Source organism: Streptopelia decaocto, assembly GCF_964273445.1.
Source record: "Streptopelia decaocto genome assembly, chromosome: 5".
Classification (NCBI taxonomy): Eukaryota; Metazoa; Chordata; class Aves; order Columbiformes; family Columbidae; genus Streptopelia; species Streptopelia decaocto.
In genome coordinates this window covers 55031291-55041850 of record NC_138659.1, presented here as the reverse complement: position 1 = coordinate 55041850, position 10560 = coordinate 55031291, and the positions used below count along the sequence as shown (strand labels likewise).

The window sequence follows — 10560 nt, the reverse complement described above, 5'->3', positions numbered from 1 at the left end:
TGGTCCTATGTTCAGAGTTGGTTTGGGCTCAGTACATGCAGTGATGTCGTATGGACCCTCAGAAAACCGAGGCTGTGAGAACAATAAGCTCCCAATCGATCTGGAACTTGTATGGGATCTGCTACTCCAGCTAGATCCCTACAAGTTGATGGGACCTAATGGGATTCATCCAAGGGTGCTTAAAGAGCTGCGTAATGTCATAGCGAGACCTGTTTCTGTGATTTTTCTACACTGTTGGGAATCTGGAGAGGTCCCAGAAGACTGGAAGCTGCAAACATTGTCCCAATCTTCAAGAAGATTAACAGGGATGACCCCAGGAACTACAGGCAAGATGTTCAGCACACAGCTGGGTAAACACGCAATGCAGTGGGTGAGCAATCGTCTGACGGGCCGGGCTCAAAGGGTTCTAGTAAATGGGGTTATGTCGGGCTGACGACCAGTCACTAGCGGGGTTCCGCAGGGATCCATCTTAGGGCCAGCACTCTTCAATGTCTTCATAAATGACTTAGACACAGGACTTGAGGGACTGCTTAGTAAGTTTGCTGATGACCCAAAACTGGGGGGAGCTGTTGACACTCTTGAGGGCAGAGAGGCCCTGCAGAGGGATCTGGACAAATAGGAGAACTGGGCAATCACCAACCGCATGAAGTTCAGCAAGGGCAAGTGCTGTATTTTGCTCCTGGGAAATGGCAACCCTGGCTGTACATACAAAATCAGGGATGAGATGCAGGAAAGCAGCTCCGTGGAGAAGAATCTGGGTGTTCTGGTCGACAGCAAGTTGAACATGAGCCATCAGTGTGTCCTAGCAGCCAAGAGGGCCAACCGTGTCCTGGGGTGCATCCAGCACAGCATTGCCAGCTGGGCGAGGGAGGTGATTGTCCCGTTCTGCCCTGCACTGGTGCGGCCTCACCTGGAGCACTGGGTGCAGTTCTGGGCAACATAGGATAAAAAAGTTATTACGCTACTAGAGAGTGTCCAGAAGAGGGCTATGAAGTTGGTGAAGGGTTTGCAGAGGAAGCCGTATGAGGAGCGGCTCATGTCACTTGGTTTGCTCAGCTTAGAGGAGACCTCATTGCAGTCTACAGCTTCCGCATAAGGGGAGGAGGAAGGGTAGGCACCAAATTCTTCTCTTTAGTGACCAATGAGAGAACCTGAGGGAATGGCAGGAAGATGTGCCAGGGGAGGTTTAGTTTGGACATGAGAAAAAGGTTCTTCACCCAGAGGGTGGTGGAGCACTGGAACAGGCTCCCCAGGGAGGTGTCACAGCTCCAATCCTGACGGTATTCGAGAAGAGACTGGACAATGCCCTCAGACACATGGTGTGATCTGTGGGGTTGTCATATGAGTTGGACTCAATGATCCTTGTGGGTCCTTCTTTCCAATTCAGGACAATCTATGATTCTTAGTGAGAATGGAAATTTTATAGGTCATTGGCCAGCTCAGTCTTCAGGCCATAATACATGTCACATAAATGAGTGAAATGAAACAGTCTCAAAGATACAAGACCTGGAAGGCATTTGGGAGAATAAGCTTTGTGGAGGCAGGTTTTTGACTAACAGGTGTTCTTCTGGGATCTCAGAAAAAGCAACCAATCTGTGTGCTACTTCTTTATTTTGCAATATAAATTGTGATTTCACAAGTATTCATTATAATGTACAGGAGAGGACCCATCTGCTCTGTCATTAATAAACTCCATCCCCACCAGAGGAGACAATATGTATTGGGGCAAGAATACAGTAGATGATCATCTTCTAACAGGACAAAACCCCCACTGTTAAATGCTTACATTTACAAATTGGTCACAAACAAGCTGAAAATAGAGAGGATAGACGCAGCTCAAGCAAAATTTGTGGAAACCCTGAAGGACAAGCCTCTGTTCCTGCTGTGCTGAGAGGATCAAGTGAGAGGGCCAGCAGCAGCAGGGCTCTCCGAGCACCGGTCCACACTCCCTGAGAGGTCGGGTTGTCAGGAGCCAGCCAGGAACCTGAGGTAGGTGAGTCAGTGCAGAGGAGAGCCTGTATGATTTTGCACAGGGAGCTGTCTCCTTCGGGATGCTATTGCCTACTCTGTCTCTGCCTAGAGCTGGCTGTCGTGATTGTAAAAGCAACACATAATTTTCTTTCCTAAACACTTTTCCCTCCAGAAAGTATCTAGCAAATGATCTGCATGTTACAGTCTCAGCAGATTGGGAAATCACTATCATTCAAGCAGAGATTTTGTGAGTTTGGGAGCTGTCAACTGTCTTCACTTGGCTAACGTGGAAGAAAAGAGACCTCATAAGGTCGGGGCATATTTGCCAGAGCACTGACGATAGGGGAAATATCAATGTCCTTGTGATCCACAGTGGGCTTCAAGGTAAAGTTCTGCAGGATGGCCGTTAAAAATATGAATATTTCCATCCGGGCCAGACCTTCTCCTGCACAGACGCGTTTTCCTGCAAGCCAAAAATAATAAAAAGTGAGGTGACAGTGGAGTATTTTGCTGGTAACTTGTTTTTAACCACTGCTCCATGAAAGTTCATACATCTCGGAATGGAGAGGCAGCGCTGCCGCATTTTGGGGAGGGAAATGAATGAAACTAGGGGCTAAGTGTCCAGAAGAATGAGAGTGCTTAGTGGGCAAAGCCAATCTGAAGGCTTCATTTTCTCACGTTCTGCTGTTTGGTGCTAATTTTGCAGAGGGACAAGTTGCCTGGCTGAGTCCCACTTCCCACATCTCTTCCTGAAGAGCGCATTGGAGTAGCTTCTGTGATTGCTAAACAAGGAAGTCAATGGGGACTCTAGTACAGGGCTTCGAGCTGCCCAGAAATGACGAGTATAACAGATCACCAGACATCACTGTACTGACTGTGGTGAGGGAGGCACTAAAGTCTTCAGAGAGATTCTAGGAGAGGATAGTCCAAGGTCTGAAATAGAGAGAGGTCTTACCTGCAGAAAATGGCATGAAGTAGTCACTCTTTCTAAAGGTACCGTTTGCATTCAGGAAATGTCCTGGGTCAAATTTTTCCGGATTTGGAAATTCCTTGCTATCATATAAGACAGAGCTCAGCATTGGGAATATCATCGTGTCCTGAGTTAAGAAGGAGAAGAGAAGAAAATTAAAATGGAGACATGCTAAAGCAAAGCAGCATTGAGAAATTCCCAGAGCTGAATAGAAGGGTAGTCAGAGTTGAACCAGCTTCAAATGAATATTTAATGAATACATGTATGTGAAAAAAATAGAAAGCTCTATCTTCTCTTCACACAGAGGATGAAAAGGCTCAATAACTTCCAGAATCCCTTGCCAAACAAAATTATTCCAACTCTTTTTCTCATTTAATTGTTTTTGAAAATCAAACACCATACAATGAATAGTGTGCGTTCTTGTTCGCGAGAGATTATGACGTTTCTCAGACATGGTGGAACAGACCTTGGGGATAAAATAATCTCTGAACTTGATGTCTTTGATCACGCTATGTGGGACGTTAAATGGAAGGAAATCAATAAATCTCTGGATTTCATGGGCCACAGCATCTGTGTAGGGCATCCGGCTCCGATCTGCCATGCAGGGGCTTCGGTCTCGGCCAATCACACAGTCAATCTCCTTTTGCATTCTCTCTGTTAGGAGAGAAGTAAGTGTTAAACGGACAGGTTCTCCATCTCTTTGCCTAAATCTCTCCCCATATGTACCGCAAAACTTGCTTTTAGAGCACAGGAATATATGAATGTACTTAGTACTGATTCCTCTCCCCTGTGAGTGTAACCAAGACTAATAGACATTTCTACACTGCAAATATATTTTTCCTTGGGATGGGGAAAATTGCCACGTAGGGCAGTGACTGGAACTGTCCAAATGAATCCCAGGACCTATTAAAAAGTTTAAATTCGTTATTTCCTTTTCTATTACCTACTATCTCTGGGTATTTCTGGAGGATCAGAAGTCCATGTCTCAGTGTGATGCTGGTGGTCCCTGTTCCTGCAAGGAACAAGTCGAATGTGGTTCTGCTCAAGGTCTCAGTGGTGAATTCTGAGTGATCGTTCCCTTTCTCCTGGAGGAAGATTTGGAAAAATGTTTAGAATGACAAAGATAAGGTGTTTAAAAAGGAATCTTCTGTACCCACAATGTATGTTTTTAAACACATCTAATATATTTTCAAAAATATGACACTCACTCTCCAGAACAGCAGCATTTATGGCACTTTTACTACATAATATTATGAACCTTTTTTAATCTGGGAGGAGCATTGAATTACATCAACCAGATTCGTCTTCAACATTCCTAACTTTAGCTAGTACTCTTAATTCTGCCTTTAAAAATTCTTAATAAGAAATTAGGAGAGAATGAAGCTGATGTGCCAAGAAAAGCAAGTTCCCTTCTGAATTTGCAAAAGCCCTGTGCCCTGCCACAACTGAAAAGAAGCTGGGATTCAAGCAGTGTTTTTGTTATAATCTAAGAAATCTCTTGCTCTTACATTACCTGATCCATTTTGTTAAGAAAAGCATCAGTAAAATCACGAGGACAAGTAGGATCCAGGGTTTTCTGGTGTTCTGCTATGATTCCTAAAGTAAATTCGTAAAATTTTTCAGTATTTTTAATCAGTTTTTGATGGGGCCCAGGTAAATAGTCCATGAGAGTTGGGAAGAAATTGTATATCTGTAAGAATAAAATGATGGAAAAGCACATTCTGATTAATGTGGATACAATACAATGTTCCCCTAACTGTATCTATTAAAATGGGGCAACTGAAGACTTTTGGAAGAGTAGGTCTGTATTATTCAACTGGATTTTAATGCATTTTACTTTCTGGTTTCACTCTATTCAAGGATGGACTCCACTTCAGAAGCTTTTGAAATGATATTGTTCTTTGGACATAAAATGACAATTCCATAAGACAAGGAAAAAACCTAACAGGAATAGGTTATTTAACTGCCTTTTTGGCTTTCAACAATTTATTAAAATCCTCTGCACTTGAAGATGGATAAGTATTCATCAAGACAATATTATAATCCTTAACATATTTATTATTTATATAAGACTGTACACACCTGTGCTTGTACAGTGCACTGGAGCTCATTGTTTTCATCCAGCAAGTCAATTAAAGTTATAAACTTTTCATCCTCATAGTCAAACCGATCCCCAAAGATGATGGAGCAGATGATGTTGGCAACAGCGTGGACTAGGAAGTTGGCAGGGTTGAAGGGCTGTGCTGGAACAAAAGCAACAAAGGGTATCTTGCTTTCAGTATTTCAGGCATCATCCCCTTCTCTGACACTGCAGGGAAGTTTTGCATCCTCCTGAGATCCAGAGTTTGAGAGTCCTTTGAAAGGATGGTGAAGGGCTTGTCTGATTTGTTGTTCTGTGCGTGAAGTGACCTAACCTTCCTGTTTGAATGGTTTCAGTGTCTCTTTTGTCCTGTTCTCAGGTCATTGGTCTGAGTGGCTTGATTCCTCTTCAACTGACACATGCCTGTCCCCCTTATAGACTGCCTGCCTATTGGAAATGGCCTAACGATTCCCACCAAACCCCAGTGAAACCATAAGGACTTTGCCTGAGCCCTGTCTTTAGGTTATCACAACTTGTTTGTGAACTCTAATACCGTAACGTCAGCTGTGTAACCCTATCCTAGGGATTCCAATGCCTGTGATCAAAGTCTAGTTTTGATAGCACAGCTACATAAGCTTCTAAGAAGAGGACTACAGTGGGAGAAAAAAAAAAATGAGATCGGACCCAAAAAGAAAGAGAGGAAAGGTTTAATTACAGGCAATGATAGAGTTCATCTCAAGGTTTCAAGAGGAGAAACAACAACATAAAAACGGTTAAAATCCTAAAAGAAAAAGAAGGAGTCAGAAAATGGCAGCTTGTCAGCACTGATGTCTCCCTGGCCATTGAGGACTCAGCAGATGTCTCATCAGAGCTGGTATGTTCATGCTGAGTCTCATAGATAACTAGTCCTAGCTATTAATGTTTCTCACTTACATTAAGAGTAAATAAGGACTGCATACTTTTCGGTTGTACGTATTGTGCTTGCAAAGCTTTTTAGTACACAGTAAAAGATGCTGTAACAAGGTGAGGCAGAGATAAAGGTTTGCAGCAGAACTTAGGAAAGTCAGTGTTATCGCGCTAGTGAAAAGGTACGAGCAATGGAGGTGAGAGTGTTTTCCCTGCTTTGTAGCAGGAATGTTTATCTGTGAAACCAGACTAAATCTTCTAGTGGCTCATAGGAGCCAGTGACCCTTCAGCATCCTTTGACATTTACCTGCTTTTTCCCCTTGGCAGAATAAGCTCACACTGAACACTGGCTGTGGAAAGGAAGCCTGTGGGCCAGGCCGGTACTGTGCCACTCTCAGGGGAAATGCTTGGAAGTAACATTGTCTTATATACGATGAGAAAAAGCATCACACCCTGCCTTGAAAAGCAGCTTATAGTCCCTGTTCCCATTGCACAGCCTCCACCAATACTGGGAGGTTATGTGGCAGTGGCCAGCTCCATCTCCATGGCTGAATTGCACTAAATCCTCGGCTTTGGGGCCAGGCCATTCCCTTTACCACTTCCTGTCTTGTTCCTCAAGCAGAACAAGATAAAGGATGCTTTCCAACACCAATCTTCCATATTTATCCCTCCTTAATGTCCCAGAGCCTTTGACTGACTCACACCCAGTGACAGCTTTGCCTACTGGAGCAGGGAGCAGAAACAGCAGCCAGATGTCCATTTCTTGGGTCATAGTTTGGGTGAAAGAGCCCTACACCCCTCATTGTCTCATTGCAGACATGCAGGGCCTCCCAGCACGCACAAACTCCGTGTCCTACCATGTGTGTTCCTGATCCTCTCCACCAGAAAATGAGCTTCCTCTTGGATTCGCTCCTCGATGCTCTTCCTCCCCATCCCAAAATCGCGCAGGGTGGTGAGTGTAAATCGTCGGAGCTGCTTCCAGGTCTCCCCATTGCTGGTCACAATGCCTGACACAGGAAGGAAAAATAGACCTCTATTGAGAAACCTTTTTTTTTTTTTCCCCTGAATGGGATGCTACACAGTAAGTGCTCAAGATACAAAACCACCTCTTTGTGAAGTTACACTGCAATTGCTATATGCCCAGAAATGCAACTTCTCTGCAACTCTGCTGGTGTTAAGTCTGATCCACATGTCACAGCACTTTGAGTAAAACTGAGTTTCTTCTCAGAACAAGAAAAACTACAATAGGATGTAAATGAGAAGTTAACACTAGTACTGAATTGACCTCGGCCACAAGCCCATGGTCTTTGCACTGACCTAACTGCTTAAATGTTCTGCTATGCACTCTCAAACAGCATATAATTATTGACAGTATCATTGATGCTGTACCATAGTACCATGGAATAGGATATGTGCCATCCTGGAACTGCCCTGGTGAATAACCTCAGGGCCTAATCTTGAATGTGACCCTTTCTGGGGCAGCCTGTATGGGATGAAGTTCAATAAGGCCAAGTGCTGGGTGCTGCACTTTGGTCACAACAGCCCCCTGCAGAGCTACAGGCTGGGCGCAGAGTGGCTGGAGAGCAGTCAGACAGAAAGGGACCTGGGGGGACTAATTGACAGGAAGCTCAACATGAGCCATCAGTGTGCCCAGGTGGCCAAGAAGGCCAATGGTATCCTGTCCTGTATCAAAAATAGCATGGTCAGCAGGACAAGGGAAGTGATCCTTCCCCTGTACTCTGCATTGGTGAGGCCACACCTGGAGTATTGTGTTCAGTTCTGGGCCCCTCAGTTCAGGAAAGACATTGAAGTGCTGAAGCGAGTCCAGAGAAGAGCAACAAGACTGGTGAAGGGACTTGAACATAAGACCTATGGGGAGAGGCTGAGACCTGGGGCTGTTTAGTCTAGAGAAGAGGAGGCTTAGAGGTGACCTCATCACTCTCTATAACTACCTGAAGGGAAGTTATAGCCAGATGGGGATTGGTCTCTTCTCCCAGGCAGTTAGCAATAGGACAAGGGGGCATGGGCTTAAACTCTGCCAGGGGAAATTTAGGCTGGATATTAGAAAGAAATTCTTTACAGAAAGAGTGGTCAGGCATTGGAATGGCTGCCCAGGGAGGTGGTGGACTCGCCGTCCCTGGAGATTTTTAAACTCAGATTGGACATGGCACTTAGTGCCATGATCTAATAAATGGACTAGAGTTGGACCAAGGGTTGGACTCGATGATCTCTGAAGTCTTTTCCAACCCAGTCGATTCTGTGATTCTGTGATCTGGGAGAAAAACACGTAAGTTCTTAGAGGCACATTTAATGAACAAAGTGTTAGCTGTAATTTGGAGCATGCTGAAAATAGAAAATTACTCAGTGATACCAACCTGAGACCACAAACTGTTCTCCAGTAAATAATAAGTTAGGCATTTAGTTTTTTACTGCTCATTTGAATGCATTAATGTAGTATATGAAATCCACCTCTTCCACTGCTTTGTATGCTTTGTACACTCACACTACCAGGGCCATACCTGTTTCTTTTAAGAGTTTTTTAATCAGTGGTAGATTGCCTCTTCCACTAAAGTCATCTCCCTGATCAATCAGAGCTTCTTTCACCACGTCGTAGCCATACAGCACCACAACCTTTAGTGGGCCTAAATATACGGTGAAGACAGAACCATACTCCTTGCTGAGCTGTAGGAAAGAGGAACACAAAGAACAACATGTCTGAATGTTAATCAGATGAAAAGAAGTTTGAAGGGAAGAAGTCTGAGGGGTGATGCCATTGTCCCAACATCGCTGAGATGTGACATAAATTAGCAGCAGTGCAGAGATCTTTCAACTCTGAATTACAGCCAGGGGTAGAGTAAATAGTGCAAGAATTAGGGGACATGAATGGAAAGGTGAGGTGTTAAGTCCAAGTCCCAGAAAAGAACATAGTTCTTCGGAGGGCTGGAAAAAGAGTCTGGAATGGCTTTCGACAGAGCACAGCGGGTAACAGTTTACAGAGGCTCAAAAGCAATTATATCCACAGGCAAGTGCCTAAAGGGATTTTGAGCACAAAGACACCACAGCTGTCCCTAAAATCTCCTGGGCCACAGACCTCTGGCAGTTGGGCGAGTATATGAGCAGAGACTCAGTGCATCCTTGCATCTGCTTTTGGCTACAACTGCAGAAAGGGTCTTGGTGTGACCTGGAACACTTCTTCTCCTGCTCAGTCTGGAAGAGCAAACTAGCTACAGTCCCAGGTGTTTTATTGTGGGAAACTGAATCACCCAGACGACTGAAACAAAGCAGAGGGTGCTCATGATTCTCAGTGTTCACAAGCACCAGGGCAAAAAGGAGCTTGTATGGGTACGTGTGCGGCTGATGACACACACAGTGATGTCAGCCATCACCACAAGTTTGTTCTACAGAACCCAGTGACACCTGCCATACCCATCCATCTGTCCTAATCCCCTCACAATCCCCCTAGGAACAGACACACCAGCTGAGCTCGCTCCACCTATCACCTCCCAGGCCTTGCAGCACACAGGTTTTGTCTGACAGATGGGTGACATCAGCCAGGGGAGGGGAGGGAATGGACAGCACAATTCACCTCCAACCTGTTCTGCTTCAAACCCTTCACTCGCTTCTTCTAGTGCCAGGAGATCCTCCCTATTTGCTGGGGAGCAGAGGCAGCACAATGGAGCAGGGTCCTACCCAAAAAAGGTCCAGGTCATGTTGCCAGCTTAGTGAGGAGTTGGGTAGAGGAGGAGGATAGTGAATATTGCAATAGCATCAGTGCCTTGATTGCAAATCCATGGCAAATTGCAGTACTGCTGTGAGGTCAGCACAGAACACATCACTAGGATGAATACTGCAAATATCTCGACTTGGACTTGCAATATATATATGCTTAGATGTAGACTTAGATTTATAGATTATTGCAATGACTTCAAAAGCATGTATTTCTAGGAAACCTTTTGTTTCTGTTTGATCAAACATTTGGTGAATGGAATTTGAGCTTGTGAATTAAGCTGAGACAGTCTTCACTGGACTTTGATTCATATGCAGTGGAGACAACACTGAAAGAAGGAGACAGCCCCTTACCTTCTTCAGGCTTTCAGGCAAGTTCCACAGGTTCAGCTGGAGGATGTTTCCAACAATGGGGAGCGTGGTGGGACCAGGAGGCTGCTTCTGTTTTTGCGATGTGCTTCTCCATGTGGTAAAGAGAAGAAGGCATGAAATGCAGACCAGCAAGAAAATAGTGGTTGTTCCCAGAAGCTCCATGGTGGGTTTGGGTGAGAAGTCAAGTGTCAGAAGAGCCTGATGTTGGATCTGTAGATCCCTGCTTATTTATATGCTGTCATATCAAAGCACATGACTGAAATCAGCCAATAGTCCCTCCTTATTCCTGCTGAGAAATGAGATTACTTATTAATCTGTTCAAGATAAGAATGAATAAACTAGGGATGAACGCCTTGTTTGCACACTGATTATTTTACCTCTCCAGCTTGTGTTTTGTTGGGTAATCATTCCAGTAGGACTAAAGAAGTAATGTTCTAATGTTGTTAAACAAACTCAAAATGCAGAAATATTTAAGGTCTAGCTGCTATGTATGTGCTTAAACTATTGCTGTTTGCCCTCATGCATAGATTGTTGT

At 44.5% G+C, this 10560-nt stretch overlaps 1 protein-coding gene across 1 annotated transcript; it reads right to left on the bottom strand.

Annotated features, from left to right (window-relative positions):
* Window positions 1-1439: 1439 nt before the first annotated feature.
* LOC309440393 (cytochrome P450 2H1-like) lies at window positions 1440-10187 on the bottom strand (the record flags this gene model as incomplete). The annotated part of the gene is made up of 9 exons (XM_082053995.1): window positions 1440-2434; window positions 2927-3068; window positions 3408-3595; window positions 3885-4026; window positions 4455-4631; window positions 5024-5184; window positions 6785-6934; window positions 8447-8609; window positions 10008-10187. 9 exons carry the CDS (start codon window positions 10185-10187, stop codon window positions 2253-2255), a joined length of 1485 nt encoding a protein of 494 aa, XP_081910121.1. The 3' UTR covers window positions 1440-2252.
* Between the last annotated feature and the right edge of the window lie 373 nt (window positions 10188-10560).